The 18,493-nt window shown below is 35.4% G+C and overlaps 2 protein-coding genes across 4 annotated transcripts; one reads left to right on the forward strand and one right to left on the reverse strand.

Annotated features, from left to right (window-relative positions):
- Positions 1–559: 559 nt before the first annotated feature.
- LOC121760421 (protein FAR1-RELATED SEQUENCE 5-like) lies at positions 560–4,475 on the reverse strand. The gene is made up of 3 exons (XM_042156092.1): positions 4,373–4,475; positions 2,416–3,148; positions 560–1,985 (listed from the first exon to the last, which is right to left on the reverse strand). The coding sequence occupies exons 1-3, from the start codon at positions 4,452–4,454 to the stop codon at positions 560–562; spliced, it is 2,241 nt and encodes a 746-aa protein (XP_042012026.1). The 5' UTR covers positions 4,455–4,475.
- An 8,724-nt stretch (positions 4,476–13,199) lies between these two features.
- On the forward strand, positions 13,200–18,158 carry LOC121762042 (protein TIME FOR COFFEE-like). 3 transcript variants are annotated; one of them, XM_042157789.1, is made up of 12 exons: positions 13,200–13,530; positions 13,621–13,986; positions 14,067–14,203; positions 14,297–14,489; positions 14,596–14,878; positions 14,988–15,045; positions 15,124–15,210; positions 15,301–15,394; positions 15,479–15,545; positions 15,621–15,684; positions 15,762–16,109; positions 16,193–18,158. In XM_042157789.1, the coding sequence occupies exons 1-12, from the start codon at positions 13,434–13,436 to the stop codon at positions 17,675–17,677; spliced, it is 3,279 nt and encodes a 1,092-aa protein (XP_042013723.1). In that variant the 5' UTR covers positions 13,200–13,433; the 3' UTR covers positions 17,678–18,158. The 3 variants fall into 3 exon arrangements, with proteins under 3 accessions (XP_042013723.1, XP_042013724.1, XP_042013725.1); XM_042157790.1 differs by having other exon boundaries at positions 14,067–14,200; XM_042157791.1 differs by having other exon boundaries at positions 13,635–13,986.
- The last annotated feature ends 335 nt before the right edge of the window (positions 18,159–18,493 follow it).

Consider the following 18,493-nt stretch of genomic DNA (forward strand, 5'->3'; position numbering starts at 1 on the left):
AACCACTAAATGATGTGTTTCGTGAAGAAGAGTGAAGTAAACTTAGAATAAGAGTGAAGTCTTTCGTGAAGAAGAGTGAAGTAAAATCAGAATAAGAGTGATGTGTTTTGTGAACAAGAGTGTAACAAAATCAGAATAAGAGTGATGTGTTTTGTGAACACGAGTGAAGTAAAATCAGAGTAAGAGTGATGTGTTTTGTGAACTAGAGTGAAGTAAAATGACAGTAAGAGTGATGCGTTTGTGAACAAGACTAAAGTAAAATGACAGTAAGAGTGATGCGTTTGTGAACAAGAGTGAAGTAAAATCAGAGTAAGAGTGAGGTGTTTAATGAACAAGAGTGAAGTAAAATCAAAGTAAGAGTGATGTGTTTTGTGAACAAGAGTGAAGTAAAATGACAGTAAGAGTGATGCGTTCTGTGAACAAGAGTGATGAACTTACTGGCACTTGAGCATTAGTACTCTAAAAATTCGCATTGAGATAAAATTCACTCAAAAGTGTAATAAAATGAATCATTAGTACTCTAAAAATACTACAATGTGAACTATTTCTATACAAATCCTCATTGCCTCTGATTTGACTTCTCATTAACCTTTTTGCAGTTCCTAGAATCATGGTGTCCAATCTCATGACAGTTTCCACACTTTCGGCCTGGTTTCATTGCTAACTTTATTGCTGACTCCCTCTTCGATTTCTTCCTACTTCCACTTCCCTTTGTACTAACAACCTCAGGAGGATGAACTTCAATATTGTTCGGGACATGTGAGCCATAGAAGTTCTCAATCATTGCTCTCTTCTGTGTGGAAGACAGAACAACATCTTCGCCAAGAAGCTGCTTCCTACCTTCTTCAATAATTGCAGCGAATGCATTGATTTGATCAATGTTCCCTTCAATGCTTTGTGCTGTTTCAATGAATAATCCGTACAAGTTTTTAAATGCAATCTTCTTCTTGTCCACAACAAGGTGTATTTCTTGATCATCACAAAAACCTCCATGTATTGGCTTCACAAACTGTGACTTCAACCATCTTCCTCCATGCAACTTCTCGGGTATCAACTTAACAAAATTATGTTTCAACACACAAAATATATGGCTGCACAATAGACCAAGTCTTTCAAATTTTTTGCATCCACACAAATAGGTGTCATCACCAATGGAGTAAGTCACTGTCCATGAGTTTGAATCCTTGTCCTTTATGTCATATACTTCAATATCTGTATTGGTAGACACTCCTAGAGTTGCACAAGACAAAGAGAAACATGCATATACTATCTCTTCTTGAATTTCAGTATAAGCACTACCACTATATATCGTCGATGCATGTTTCTCGATTTCCAATCCTGTTCGCAAAATAGGTACTTTTGTTGAATCATAGTATTCAAGCTTTGCACTATTACTTCTTTGAGTCTCCAGAGCATGATTATAGTTCATATAAAATTGCATAAGGTTAGCCCGAGACTTTGAGTACCTTTTGAAGAAGTTATTCTGTGATTCAGATATAGAAGTTGTCTTTATCAACGAACTCATCGAAAAATCACGGAAAAAGGCTGGAACCCAAAATTTTCTGGATGCAAACATTGATGAAAACCAGACATTATTGGTCAGCCCATATCTTTCCATTATAGCATGCCAAGTTTCCTCAAATGCATCAGGTTCTATCAACTCTGACCATACACATGCATTCAGTTCCTTCTTTAATTGTTCACTACCAAGCATGTTCTTTGGCAATTTGTCAGCAACTTTATTCATAACGTGCCACATACACCACCGGTGTCTTGTATTGACAAGGACCTCCTCAACAGCAACTTTCATTCCTAAGTCTTGGTCGGTTACAATGAGTTTGGGAGCCACACCCATACACTTTACAAATTGGTTAAATAACCATGAAAAGGAGTTGGCATTTTCCTTGGACAAAAGGCCAGCAGCAAATGTCACAGGGCGACCATGATTATCCTTGCCCGTAAAAGGAGCAAATATCATACAGTATCTGAAATGAAAAACAATTCACTATAAGCATGCAGAAAACACATCACTCTTTTTCACAAAATACGTCACTCTTGTTCAGTCAATACTTCACTCTTTTTCACAAAACACTTCACTCTTGTTATGATTTCAGAAAACACATCAATATAAGCATGCAGAAAAATACATCACTCTTTTTCACAAAACACGTCACTCTTGTTCAGACAATACTTCACTCTTTTTCACAAAACACTTCACTCTTGTTATGATTTCAGAAAACACATCAATATAAGCATGCAGAAAAATACATCACTCTTTTTCACAAAACACATTACTCTTGTTAAGAAAACACTTCACTCTTGTTCACAAAACACTTCACTCTTTTTCAGAAACACATCACTCATGTTATGATTTCAGAAAACAATTTAACAAAAGAGTAATTAGTGTGCACATACCTGTTTGTGGAGTATGTCGTATCAAACGAAACAATATCTCCATACAAATGGTAGTTTCTTCTGGCAGTAGGATCACACCAAAACAATCGTGTCATCCTATCCTTTGAGTTGACCTCATACTCATATGTAAATGCACTACACAACTCCTTCTTCCTTCGCAACTCATTCAATAACATTTGTGCATCAGCTCCTTCTACATAAGCTCTAAGGTCACGTCTATAGTTGCGCACTTCTAAAACAGTACACCCTACATAATCTAATCCACCAAGCACTTCTTTAAGTAAGCTAAAACTTAAAGTTGGACCAATATTTGCATTAGCACAATCGAGGATGAATTTCTGATGGACTAAATCCAAATTACGGTTCAAATTCATAAAACGCTTATGGCGTTCCTCAACCATCTCATGATTATGGTCTTCAACGAAACTTTGTATAACATAACCAACACCCATAATATACTTCCAAGACACTTTAGCATTACAATAGCACTTAATAGAAGAACGCTTTCGTTTCACCTCAGATTGTTTACTGTTTCTTTGCTTTGTACCTTCTCGGCTACACACCACGTAAATCCAAGTAGTGACATCTTTTTCCTTTTTCGATCCCTTTTTACGGGTGTCAAATCCAACATATCGAGCATAATTATTGTAGAAGTCCAATGCACGATCAAGGGTCATGAAACTTTGTCCAATTTTTGGTTTCAATTCATCTGGGCATTTTGGTACGCAAACCACTGTAAAAAACACAGCACTCTAATAATGAGATTACTGCACTCTTGTTCAGAAAAAGACTTCACTCTTGTTCACAATACACATCACTCTTATTCTGATTTTACTTCACTCTTGTTTACAAAACACATCACTCTTATTCTCATTTTACTTCACTCTTGTTCACAAAACACTTCACTCTTGTTCACAAAACACTTCACTCTTGTTCACAAAACACTTCTTTCTTATTCTGATTTTACTTCACTCTTATTTGCAAAACACATCACTCTTATTTTGATTTTACTTCACTCTTGTTCAGAAAACACTTCACTCTTATTCTGATTTTACTTCACTCTTCTTCACGAAACACATCATTTAGTGGTTTACAAAACACAACAGTGAATTAAATAGTAAACAAGATATTAATGTAAAATAAGTACTTGTTAATTCACTGATGAAGTTTTCTACAATAGTTCATGAACGCTTGAAGTTTACAATCATTTTTTCCACATCTATGTTATTGGTTTTCCCATATTCTTCATAATGCTTTGATGTTACTGACAAGAGTGAAGTAAAATGAGAATAAGAGTGAAGTGGTTTGTGAACAAGAGTGAAGTAAAATGAGAATAAGAGTGAAGTGGTTTGTGAACAAGAGTGAAGTGTTTTCTGAACAAGAGTGAAGTAAAATCAGAATAAGAGTGATGTGTTTTGTGAACAAGAGTGAAGTAAAATCAGAATAAGAGTGATGTGTTTTGTGAACAAGAGTGAAGTGTTTTCTGAACAAGAGTGAAGTGTTTTGTGAACAAGAGTGAAGTAAAATCAGAATAAGAGTGATGTAAACACATCACTCTTAATCTGAGGGCATCACTCTTGTTCACAAAACACATCACTCATGTTAACAAAACACATCACTCTTGTTCACAAAACACATCACTCTTGTTCACAAAACACATCACTCTTGTTCAGAAAACACTTCACTCTTGTTCACAAAACACATCACTCTTATTCTGATTTTACTTCACTCTTATTTGCAAAACAACTGTAAATCTAACCATGTAAACATAATACAAAGACCATACGATTTTCATAATCACTTAACATCAGTGAAACAACTATAAATCTAATCACAAAAACTACGGTTTTCATAATCACAATACACGAAAATATTGTATATTAATAAATAGTAGGAATTGTTATAGAATTGAACAAGAGTGAAGTAATTGTTATAGAATTGAACGAATAATGATTACCTTTAGAAGTCTCAGCTTCCTCGCCCGAAGCTGATGAATCGGAATCGAAATAATCTTCGTCCGACCTCATAATTGAATCCATTGATTTGAATCACGATGATTGATTTGAATCACGATGAACGGATTGAATAACGAATTGAATCGCGTCGAATTGAATTTAATCGCGATTTGAATGAAGTAATAAGATTTGGAACGAAATTTGGAAAAAAATCGGATCGCAAGTTTGGAAGGAAAGAAAAGATCGCAGATTATGGAGTAATTTGATCACAGATTTGCATGTTTGATCGCAGATTTAAATTAAGAAAGCAATTTCCAAAATTACCCTCAGCATATTTTCTATAATTAATATAAATAATATTTGTTCCATTAAGATGTGTGGCTGAGATTTGTTCTCTAGTTATACACTTAAGATTAGTTATACATTGATCACTACTCTATATATATATATATATATATATAGGGTTGTATTATATACCAAACTAGTTTAAAACACTAAACACCAAATACATCATTATATAATAACGCGAAGTTCATTACAACTTTATTTGTAGTTCATTATAGGAATTCTGAGATTTAAAAACAATGAAATCATCATGTATAGTTTAGAAATCTGAAGTTCATTATAAGTTTGTTATTAGTTCATTATAATGAACTACAGGTTATCATATAATGATGTTGTTCGGCGTTTAAGATATATATATATATATATATATATATATAAAAGTACTATTACGTACATTATGTTTTAGTAATAAAAATTAGATGAATGAAAATTATATGAAAATTTCAAATGTGATTTTGAGATTGATTTAGAAATAGTTATGTACTAATAAAAAAGTTAAATCTTTTCTTAATATATACCTAAAATGTTTTAGTATTATTTTTTATATAATAAAAAGATTGCAGTTTAAGGTATCAAATGTTGCAAATTTAAGATGTCCTTAAGATTATGAAAGCTTAATGTGAATATCCTAACTTATTAGTAGTATATGAAGTTCACTGTTAAAATTCATAATTATTATCCCACGTCGATTTGGTAACGATCCTAACTCACCTATATAAGTGTGGATAACCCTCTCCCTTATAAGACATTTTAAGGGGTGAGTGACTCATTTCTAATATGGTATCAGAGCGGGCCCAAGTCGATGATGAATTTTATCTCTTTATCTCTTCTCTTGTTACCCACGTGTCCCACATCGACTTGGTAACGATCCTAGCTCTCCTATATAAGTGTGGATAACCCTCCCCTTATAAGGCATTTTAAAGAGTGAATGGTCCATTTCTACCTATATAAGTGTGGATAATCTTCCCCCTTATAAGGCCTGTTAAGGGGTGAGTGGTCCATTTCTAATATTCACAAACACACTATTGCATATATAACACACTATTGCATATAAAAAAGAAGTAAACACATTATATTTTGTAAATTACATGTTGTTAGCCTAAATTTCGACATTTTTGTTCATAATCATGAAAAAAAACTATCTAGCCATGTAAATGAATAAAAAACGTGGTGATGACGATGAAATAAAATTATAGCCATGTAAATGAATAAAAAACGTGGTGATGACGATGAAATATAATTATTCCATGAGCGAATTTTGAATCAGTATTAGTTTATTATAACTCACCAATTTAATTCCAAGTCATATTGAAAAGAAAAATTTGCCAATTGAACACAAAAGACAATCAATATCTTCTTACAAGTGATGTGAGCACATACAACACACAAATTTTATCCACTCCTTGTTTACGCCAAACTATCTCTTGTAGAAGCTCTACTTTTATATGAAGGGCCTTCCAAAACAATATATTATCACAAAAAAAAACCATAGCCACCAAATCCCAATACCATTCCAAAAAGATTCTAGATCCCTCGACACACAGATTTTTTGTGACAACTACACCTCACCCCCTCAGAAAAACCAATTGCTTTGTATCTATAATATAGACTTTGAGAATTCTAACCCAAGGCAAATTGAAATTACCCCTTTAACTCATTTACAAATTCATAATTTCACTAAAGCACTAAAAATTACTCTCTCCGTCCCACTTTAGGAGTTCCAGTTTATCATTTTTTGATGTTCCACTTTAAGAGTCTCGGTTGGAATATTCAATAAATGGTATTAGACCCTACATTCCACTAACCTTTTTCCACTCACATTTTAATATAAAACTAAAAGTAGGACTCACATTCCACTATCTTTTTACATCAACTTTCCTTTATATTTCTTAAAATTCATACTGAACTCAAATGTGACTCCTAAAATGGGACGGAGGGAGTAGTACATAATTAATCAAATTATATTATAATTAAATTTAAAAATAATAGAGAAAATTTTAAGTGAGAAATCAGATTGTAGGAATACGAGTATGTATATAAATAAAAAGAAAAATGAAAATAAAAAACAAAATGAGGGGGCCACATGTTAGTCACCCATTAATCAACCTTGCTGTATACTCAAACACTTAGTTATGTGTGACTATGCGTTCTTAGACCATCTCTAAGTATACACTGAAACTTAAAATGAGATAGGTAATTAGTTCGAATAGTACTCTAAAATCAATTCTATTTTGGTTTTTGGATAAAAAAAAATACATATCTTTAGGTGTATACTAAACCCAAACCTAAAAGTTTTTCAAATTTTGTGAGAAAAAAAACATAATATAGAGAATATTCTTTTAAGTTTGTGTTTAGTATAAATGGTCGGAGTAAAATCATATTTGATGTGACATTGACACTAAAATGGGTTTGAATTTAGTGTAAATGGTTGGAGAAGCTCTTAATGAGCAGCAGCAACAGTGAGCTTAGAGTGTCCACAATGGTTAGGCGCGGCTATAGCCGCGCCTCGGGGCGATCTCGGGGCGGTCCATAGTGGCGGAGATGTCCACCCCCGGGGATGATGAGGAGATGGAGGCGGTAGGCGGCGGATGACGGATAGGCGCAACGAGGGCGAGGACGCGGCGGGTCTCCTTTGCGCCGCGCCTCCCATAGTATCCGGTGATCGGCGCGCCGGCGGTTGAATTTTTAATTTTTTTGTAGAGGAAGAAGATAGAGAAGCAGAATGGAGGGAGAAGAAGGGGGAAGAAGAGGATGAATAGGAACGGCGTTTAGTTTATGTTTTCTTTTAATAGATTCTATGTATATTTAAATGAATATAAGTAGTAATACAACGAAAATTCGACTTTTTTTAAAAATATTCGTTGTATAATTTTACTCTTTTGCAATACAACGAATATTCGGGTCCAATTACCTCGTTTTCTAATTATTTACATTGCCATGATTTTAATTATACTTAATTAAAACTAAAAATATTTTAAAATAAAAATTGATTATAAAATTTGGGGGCTATTGGAAGTGTCCACCATAATGGCGGAAACAAAATTTTGGGGATATGGACAAAAAAACTGGGGCGGGGCTATTGGGGTGTCCGCCTTGTTATGGACACCCTTAGTACTTAAGCACGTCTACACGTGGTACGTGCTTAATGCAACCGTTAAGCACGCGGCTGCGGAGCTTTCGCCATAAGACTTTTCTTCTAGGAGTAGTATTATTGTCCAAATATAAAAAAAATCTTATGGATTTTTGGATTGAGAGGAATAGTACAAGTACAACGACAGATAGGAAAGGGATGCAAAAGAAAGTGTTCATAGATGAATGACAAATTAACTTAAATTCTTTTGTTTTTTTAGAATGCTTCCGTACGTGTTTTCTAATTTTAGATGAGACACCAACAATAATGATATTTTTTGAAGCGTCGTTATAGCGACGGCTAGTTTGGAAACTGATAATTATTGTCAATATAATTTTATGGAATATTATAACTCTCCATTTGATTTTTGTATAATACTGAATAATGAATATGTCAGTTATAGAATTTTTATTTTATCGGTATTTATTATTTGCAATTATAGTTGCAATTATATTTTCATTGGACTTGAGCTAATTATAACTATAAACCACAGTCCACATAATTATAGGGAGAATCCGGAGTCGATGATACGATAAAAAAAATACTACTGCTGCTATTTAAATAGTTCCACCGATTTTGAAGGCGCCAGACTCACAAGGGGTATATAGACATGGATACAATCCGAACCAAAAGCAATTAAATTGAATTAAAACAAAGAGAAAAGCTATTTTTCGAGCTAATCAAACCGTTGAACTAACAAATCTAAAAAAAAAGATTTGCTAATCGATTCGAAACATAAAAATAAATTGATTAGATGAAAATACAAGAAATTATCAGATAAAAGAAAAAAATAGACAGAATTTTCAAAATTGATAAAACATCTCCTATCCCTTTTTCAATCAAAAAAGCACCCTCTTGTATCAAAAAAAGCATCATGTGCATAAGATCATAAGATAAAGTAAAAAACTACACGACATAAAGAAATAGACCCCTCACGAAGAATTATATTTGTTCAATACACTCTTGTCAATATAAAATAAATATTGATAAAAGAATACAGTGGAAAAAGGGAAAAAGAAAAGGGAATGGATCCCCTGCTGTGCTCCCCACCACCGCAGGGTGCTGTGCCTCTCACTTCACAATTAAATATTAATAAAATAAAATATTAAAATATTAATTAAATTTTGTTTTTTTATTGCACTGTGAGAGGCACAGCACCCAGGGATCCATTCCCAAAAGAAAAGGGGGGTGTCAGAAAAGTAGTTCTTATTTTCTAAGATATTAACTGCTTGGTAGGCTATGAATCCAGAAAAGACTCCACTCCACTATATTCGCCATAATCCAAACAAACTTATTAGTTAATGTAGTTTTATTTGTGTCATAATTATGTTATTGGGGTTCGAATTTTCATTAATTACTTGAAATTATTAATTCAGTTAAATGGTTTTTGGGGATGAGATATATATAGTCCTTTTTGTGCTAGTTGAGTTGCATTGACTGTATATGCATGCACATAGACAAATATAATTATAGGCTATGATAGTGTCACTGTCATACCAATTATACATGCAGACCCAATGTAAACTAAATTTCTTCCAATATCGATAAGGTTGGCAAACTTATACTCCCTCTGTTTCTTCATAGTTGAGTCATTTTTCAATTTCGAGAAGTTTCTTCATAGTTGAGTCGTTTTCATATGTAATAGTAATTATTTTCTCTTTCTTACTTTATTCTTTCTTACTTTTTTCTCTCTACTTTATTCACCTTCTACTTTATTCTCTCCACTTTTTTCTCTCTCTTACTTATTTTATCTATTTATTCAACACACTCAACCTCTCTTTCTTAAACTCCGTAACGAAAAGTTTCGCCTCAACTACGGTGAAACGGAGGGAGGAGTAGTAGTATTATAATCAAATACTAGTTCATACTACTGCTCGCTTATAACTTTATGAACAAACAATATACTATTATAAGCAAGCGTTTGTTTCATACTTTTCATTCTTCTAGCCTTATTAATTCATTTACCTGTGATTTTTAGTCCATATACATAGATAGAGACGACAGTAACGAAACTAAAGTTTAATGAAAAATCAATAGTATATCTCATAAATGATGATAAATAAATATTTAATGACCAATAAAAAAGCAAAGAAAATATTAACTAAAATAGACCTTAGTGAATGAATTTTGGCTCTAAAAACAAATCGGTGGATTTTGTAATTTTTGTGATACGTGTGAAATTTTGCAAAATTTTAAAAAATTACTCCACTACTATAACAACCTCAACGCCAGTTGCGCACCTCGGTTGTTTTCTTCCGACGGCCGCAAAAAAAAGACCTTGCAATAAGGCCAGAAATTCTATCGCATGCGGTAGTAGGTGGCAGAATTTCCGACCTTATTGCAGATGCCCTTAGTAATATAAAATTTATTGCGAATTTTCATCAATTATTGATAAAAATAATATTCTCTCTAAAAAAATTAAACCTTAAAAGATGTAATCCACCAAGTTTTCACCCTTATTGTTGATGCTTTAATAATATACTAAATTTTATTGTGAAATTTCATTGATTCTCCCCCACAAAAATATAAAGCTTAAAGATGTAACCTAATCCACCACTTTGTCCTAGCGGCAAGGAGCTTAGACATTATTGTATGAGGTGCCGAGTTTGATCGCTCTTGACATCAGTTGTAATTTCCTCCTTTCTTAGTATAGGAGTTATTTCCACCTTCGTATATTTTTTTAATTTATAAAAAATTAAAAAAAAAAACTAACCCACCACTTTAATAACTTGAAACCCCCTTAACAATAAAATTCTTGACTTAAAAACAATTGACAAGTGTTGTATAGCTTCCCTATCAAGGAAATTCCAGATTAATCACGTAAATAAAATAACTAACCACACAATTAGTCAATTCGTAATAAAGGATTGAGCATACTTTGGCAAGTATCTTGAGCTCATGCACAGATATTCAATATAAAATGCAGCAATAGTTTAGTAGTATACAATTAAATATTACTCCATACTTCTTCGACGACTTTGTTGTGTCATCTTTGTTTAGTAATTTCCTTTCGTTAAATTCAAAAGTGGAGGGTGAGTGTAACACGTCTGCTTTATCTTTCCAACTTGTGATATAAATATATCAACATTGCATATTTTCTAGTACAAATCAAGTAAGCATCACTAGATCTTTTTAATTTTTTATTATTGTACGACGGCTACTTTCTAGCGTAACATTTTTTTCTATTAATGAAGACAAATTTTAGATTTCCCATAAAAATATTCGAATATTTTATTATTCCCTTGTTATTGTATGGTATTTGAAATTTGGAATTAGGTAATACTCCAGCACTCGCGAATCTTTAGTTGAATGTGAAATTTTTAGAGAACAATAACAGTTCATTTTTTTTCCTGGGGTAAACACACCTAGTTCATAAATAGGATAAGAACATTGACTTATTTTATCTATATTATTAGGATTTCTTCAATTCCACATTTTCAATAGGATAAGAACTAAGCAAAATTAATTGAGCTATTAAAATCTTTTAGGATAACCCAAAACTTCTATCCTTCAAAATTATTTTGAAATTAATATATACTAATATTTATCTTAGGCTTAATTTTTAAGAGTAAACGACCTTGAGAGTAACTCAAGTTTGTTTTGCAAAGAGTACTACACACTCAATTTTGTGTGTCAAACTTAAAAATCAAAATATAAAGTAAATTAAATATATTATATATTGTTCAAATTTTTAAAAAAGCATATATAATCCACTTGTGCATGCTAAATAGTCCAAATTTACATTCAGCATTTATGAATAACGTACTTATGTGATAAATCGGAGGTCGAACGATTCCGCCAGACCATTTAGCTGCCACCAACCCTTTGGGATTGTGGATCACTTTAGTTTTCCGCCCCATTATTATTAGCAACAACTGACACATCATTTTTTAAAATTTTGTCATTATCTAAATATGTCATTTATATGGATAAATATAGTATTTAAGTTTTGGGATTGATAAACACATTTTATGTGATAGTTGAGGATTATTCTCATCTTGTTTTGTTTGATTTAGATTTTTATAGGTTGAGTTAGTTCCTAATAATTTTATATGGTGATGAGTTTATTGAATTTTGAAGTAATGGCTTTAAAAGGGATAAAGATAAAAAGACACGAATTTGATGTCCATAAAAGACAAAGAAGAGATCACAGTCCGTACGCGAGTGAACGAGAGCGGCACGACTTATGTACCGTAGATGAGAATTGGAGTTGATGAGTCTAACACGGACCATGTGAGACCACAGGCCTAAACCACGACCTGTGCGGCCATGTGGAAATAGTGAGACACCTTTTCCGAGACTTTGGCACGGACCGCGCGTCTCAACCCTTGAGCGCATGGTTTGTGCCATGATGCAGGGTTTTATGGCCAAGTCCTAAAAGTAAGATTTTCCAAGCCAAATTCTGCTCAACTTCCTTTTCACCTTGTATACAAAATCAAAGTTAAAAAATACTTCTTCTATTCCCATAGTTTAGCATCATATTTTATTACTAGTTGAGAGAAAAATTTAAGGGATATCATACAGAAGTTAAATGAATTCTTCTGAATTTTATCACTTTTATTAGATTGAATATACATTACATTATTCTTATTGAATTGATTTTTCTATTTATCTATAACTAAAATTTAAATAAAAATAATAATAAGTAACCGACTCATATTAATTTATTTCATTATTTAATGTTCAGATATCATTTTACTTAATTATCGCATGTGATATTGTCAGATTATGTATTACCACAACAAACCACAACATTTTACCAGAACTCCTTTTACTTTAATTGTTGTTATTGTCGGATATTGTATTACCGTAATATTTACCATAACTCATTTTACTTCGATTATTCAATGCCATAAATTAATAATGTATTACCACAATAAACCACAAATTAATTGATAGAATAGGGCAGGGCACGTCTTCACTTTATAATTACAGTTAGGAAATAAAATTTATTCTTGTACTCTATTTTTGGAATAGAAAGATGGGAAATATTAAGAGATTTGGAATTCAGAGCTGTACCATGAAAGTAAAGAAGTGGAATATAAATAAATTAGTTACTAAATAGTCACATCTGTCAGTATTAAATATTTTTGAACAGTTAAAAATGGAGGAAAATAAATTAGGACTTCAATTTCATATTTGTATGGTATCCTGAGGAATTAAATAGTCACAGATGTGCCACGTTGGCACAGGCTGATATTGGCCGTTGGATCAAAATTTGATCAGACGGCGCATCTGACGTTTCGTGGACGAGAGAGAAATCGATGCCGTCCAACTCGGCTCAGGAGTAGGTTTCGCGTGAGACTTTAAAATAACAATAAATTACAGATTATTAGATGAGACCAGAGATAAAAAAAAAGTGCAGAGAAGAAAGAGAAAGAGAAAGAGAAAGAGAAAGAGAGAGAGAGAGCGCACAAAAAGTGAAGCAGAGAGGGAGAGATTTTCAACGAATTCAGTTTCATTTTGTGTAAATATCGGAGTGTTTTTGCAGTTTCCTTAATTTCATTTCTTCTGATTCATTTCATTCCGCCGGTGATAATGGTGGAAATCCGGTGAATTTTGAGATTCACGGGAGGACAATTGCAGTGATGGAGAGGAACAGAGATTCACGAAGAGCGACTGTCTCCGCCGCTAATTGTTTGCCGAGAAGACGCCAAAGTATTACTACTCTCAGAGATTCAATCGGTGAGAAAAACTCCAAAAAAAATCTCTGTATTCGATTTTTTTTATTGATTTATCTGTGTTTTTGCAATCCTTGTTTATGGATTTTTACAGACGAGGATAGACAGATGGAACTGCAGGAGACCGTCAGGTTAGGAGATCGAGAGCAGGTATCGAAGAAGAACCGTGAACGCGAGTTTCCGAAGCGGAGGAGAATCGATAGGTCTGCGGCGCAGCAGAGGAGTGATGGCGGTGAGAGCTACAGAGAGAACGAGAGTACGGACTCGAGTGACGAAGAGTACTTTGAAGAGGAAGAGGAGATGAGGATTCATCAGCAGGATCGGGTAAATCAAATCTCGCCGGCGTCTTCTTCTCTGTCAAATAATCGGCGGGGCCTCCGTACGCTCCGGTCATCGCCTGTTCTGAAATCCGCCGCCGATGAAATGCTCGGTGTTCCTGTACCTCGAAGAGCTCGCTCTTGTAAGTGATCTAGTCGTCATCTTCTTCTTCTTTTAATGTTGTTGATTCCCTTGGTTAATTTTAATTTTTGTTTTCTATAGCTTCGGCTAAGAGGTTGCAAGAGTACTGCAATTCAGCGAGCGGAGGCTTCGGAGAGGACTTGAGCCTACGGAGAATTTCACCTTTGCGAGCGGCGGTGAGTCTGATTGGTTCCGGTGACTCGATGAAGAAGAAGATGGTTAGTTATTTCAGATTTAGTTTTTCCTACGACTTTTTTTTGTAGAACATGTGTTTTGATGCGATGGCTTCTGACGTGGATATTACTTGGCAGAAATTTTCGGAGCGAAGAATGCCGATTTCAAATCCCAAGCAATCGGCGATTGAAGATGACATTGAGATCGAGGTTGCTGAAGCTCTGTTCGATCTGATGAAACAATCTCAGTCGCAATCCCAATCCCAATCCCAACTCCAATCTTCGCAAATACAAAATGTTGACAGAGATAGATTAATCCCAGCTAGCGACGGTAATTTTCTGTGATTTCTATTACGATCTAAGTTAATAAGAGTTCGGGAACAATTGTTGCATCGAAAAGTTTTTTTTTTGGTAACTCTGTGATTGGTGGATTACAGAGTTAAAGATGTCAAAAGCTGATTGTGGCCAGGATGAGAATAACGCCTTTTCAGTTCAAAATGAGCCATCAAAAAAAGTGAATGCTGGAAGAGATATGGGCGACTCGATGAAAGAGCTAAAGAAAGATGGAAGGATTGAGAAAGAGAGATTTCCGGATGACACAGCAGTGAGTGTAAATGGGTTTGTGAATAAAGTTAAAGTGGGGTCTCCAAAAGAAAGCGAATCGCCATCATGTGTTAAAGTAAATGCTTGTGATATTCAGGATCCGACAGTGACAAAAGCGTGAGCACCCCTATTTTTTTGTTACTATTAATTAATTATATTTATTTCAGCCGAGTTTCTCTCTCTTCTCTACCTTTAATGGCATTTTTGGTTGGGCTGGCCGGAGCAGGCATGACGCAATTATTGTTGAGGATAAGAAGGAAACTAAGCTGGAGATTGATTTGATGGTGTGTACCTCAATTCAAGTCCTTTTCATTCTTTAATTGGGCTTATGGTTATCAAATTCTAATGGTGTGCTTCAACAGTCATCTCCCTTGCTCTCTTCGCCGGAGAGAGAGGGTTTGGTGGATATGGGGACTAATCCTAGCGTTATGGCTCAAGCTGTTCAAAAGGCATGCTGAACTATTTAATCCGCATTTCTTTTCAGTTTTTTAATTGTGGAGTAAATTACTGATGTTTTTGCACTTCTAAATCCGATGCAGAAGAGTGAGGTTGCTGCAAAGGATCAACAATTAAATCTTGATGTCGAGAAGCATTGCAATCAGCAACAAGGTCGGAAGGAGAACAAAAATCAATGTAATGATCCATATTGAATATCTGAGTATTTTGGTTTCAAGAATTTGCATGCATAGATTTTACTAAGATGTGGCTTTATTGCAGCACCAACTTCCTTGTTGCATTTCCCTATTGGTATGAGTAGCTGGCCTGGTGTTCTTCCTCATCCAGGGTGTGTAACACAGAGTCTCGTTTCTTCCTTCTTTTTATTGCTCTGCTGCCAATGCTGAATTGTTTTCATATGCAGATTTATGCCGCCTCTGCAAGCTATGCCTGGAAATGGAATCGCAAAATCTTCAATGATAATGCAGGTGTGCTTTATATTCTTGTTTGATTGATTATTTCACTGTTTTAGTGGTTTACATTACATGTGTTTGAAAATGTGCAGCCCCCTCAATTTAAATTTTCCCAGCCTCGACCAAAGAGATGCGCCGCACATCAATTCCTCGCGCAAAGCATCCATTGCCACCAGCAGCTCATCAAGGAGTCTCTGTCAACTGGTCCCGCTGTTTTGTGTAGAAGCAAGTCACCGACCCTAAAAAGTACAGCACCAGCACAAAATTTCTTCCCTGGAAACCCGTTTCTCCGAGAGTTTCAAGGAGGGCAGAATTTGGCAATTGATTCTGTTGGAAGTGGAAAAGATAAGAGCTCTGACACTGCCGTGGCTTTAAATGCCACAAGCACTAAGTCCTTGCTTCAACAAGCTTCACATCCAGCCTCAGCTTCTAGTTTCTTGGTAAGCCTGTACCCATGTTCCTCCTTTCAAGTTTTCATCACAATCACAATTCTAAATTTAGGTAATATTCTTGATTGTTGTAGCATGGCCACGGTTTTTGGTTGCCATTTGGGCACCATCAAGCAACAATGATGGCACCAGTCAATTCTTCTGGATCTCCCCAATCTGCAACCTCAGCTGCAAATGCTACTTTGCAGTCTACTTCAGCTGGGCGTCTTCCGAACATTCCTTTGTCTAATGCATCAACTGCTTTGAGCTTGATCCATCCAATGTTGCCTTCAAATGAATCTTCCCCATACATGGCCATACTACAGAACAATGGGTCGATCCCTATTTCAACAAACATTTCGATTCCACCCTTTAATGGAGGATCACACTCGATGCCCTTCTTTAACTCCTCTTTATATCCTTCACTGACATTTAATCAGCAGCAGTTCACCACTTCTCATGCTTCAGCCCAGTCAGCTTCTCCAAATACGAACTTGTCATCACACAGGCAACCACAGTCCAGTGCTAAAACCAGTGAGAATAAATTCCTTACTTCAATATCTGCAAATCTGCAGTCAGGGAAGGTGGTCCAGCCATCCTACTCGTCCAGCAAGTCTAATGCGGAGGTTAATTGGAAAAATGGTGTATCGCTTGCTCCTGGCTTTATATCTCACTCTGCAAAACCTAGTAATTCTCCACAACAAATGAACCATGCAATGTATTCACCTACATCGGTAGGTAGTGGTGCTGCTGGCAATAAGCAAATTGATCCTCCTCAACAGGGTTCCAAGGGTAGAGTCGAGCTGATTCCTCAGGCGTATGCTCTCTCTTTCGGTTCAAATTCTTCTGCGACCCCAGTGCTGAACTTCTCATCCATGGCGCAGAGCTCTGGTATGTTTCATATGCTTCGTGACACATCTCTGAATGGTAATCAGATGCACCAGAAAAATTTCCAGAATTCCGAAGGGAAGTCTTTAGGCAGTGGTGGTCAGTCTTTTAGCTCAGAGATATCAGCCCTCTCGGCCATGGGACCTCCCAAGTTTGATACTCGAACTGTTAATTTTCTTCCATCCTCCTTCAACGGAAGCCAGCCATTTCAGACGTCTTCTGGTGTTTCTGTCCCGAATTTTCAGCAGCATCAGCTGATTCAACTTCAGGATCACCAAATGCATCAAATTAAGTCTTCAACTCCTCATAACATTCATGGATCTTTCCTTACTGGCATACTCCCGAGTAGCAGCAGCAGCAGCAACCCTATGTTCGACCCTCCATCGTTCCACCCCAAATGGGAGAATTTCCCTAGAAGCGCAGCTCCTGAGTCCACCACCTCGAACGTTCCTCAACTGAAATCTTCTCAAGGCCAAACTCATAGTATAAACTTCGGTAATGCTCCAGTTCAAGGACATCAGTTTGTGATGAAGAGCGAGTCAAGAAATGCCGCCACTTCTATTGCCTCAACAACTCCACCACTACCCTCCCAAGAGGTGGACGGCCAGAAGTCGTCGTCCCCTGCTTGCAGACGGAACGTGCCATCGATTCTAAGCGCATGTCCCAGCCAACTGCCGGAGCTCAAGTACTGATAGTTTCTTGCATCCATGAAAGAGCAGACTTCATTCATTGCTTCCGCAATACATTAAAGCCACTGCAGTTAATGTGCCGGCGGAGCGAGGCGAGGCGAGGCAATTCAAATTTGAAATGTGGTTGGCGGAAGAAGATGATGGAAGGCTGGAATATGGTTTGGTTGAAATTTTTGGAGGGTTGCAATTTTGATGGTGTTTATTTATCAGTTGGCTTCCCTTTTCGTTCCTCCCCACCCACCCTACTAATCCGAATGCGACACTCGTGTGTTGTATCTATACACTAATCTGCTAGATAGCATCAATGATATCCATACAAAAATTCCATTCTTTCAATAATTTTCTTATTTGTTTTTTTATGGCAAGTGGTATTTCTATATAATTATAGTCAAAAGAAAGTTTAGGAGTATGGGTTTTGGTTCTTTTTTTTGTTCATGTATAAAGTAATGTTGACATTTAATGACCGTTCTTGGTTGGTTGCCCACTTTTTTTGTTTTTACGTTTGAAATTTCTCTTTTTAATGCCCACTTGACTTTGGCTAAAGTTGGAATCAACTATGCATTTAGTAATTACTGTAATATTGTTGGGTTTTTTTTCTCTCTTTAGACCATCCAATTCCTTTGTCAACTCTCAACAAGTTGTATGCACAAGATTCAAACATATAAGAGGCACTTAATTGTATTTGTTTTTTGATACGCAAGCGCACATGAGTGATTTGCTCTAAATTATTTTTCCAAGTTCTTCAAAATAGTTCATACTGGTAGTGTTCACGATTGATTATTCAGGTATTAATTTGAAATGTACTTGTACAGATGAATT

Source organism: Salvia splendens, chromosome 13 (assembly GCF_004379255.2).
Source record: "Salvia splendens isolate huo1 chromosome 13, SspV2, whole genome shotgun sequence".
Lineage (NCBI taxonomy): Eukaryota > Viridiplantae > Streptophyta > Magnoliopsida > Lamiales > Lamiaceae > Salvia > Salvia splendens.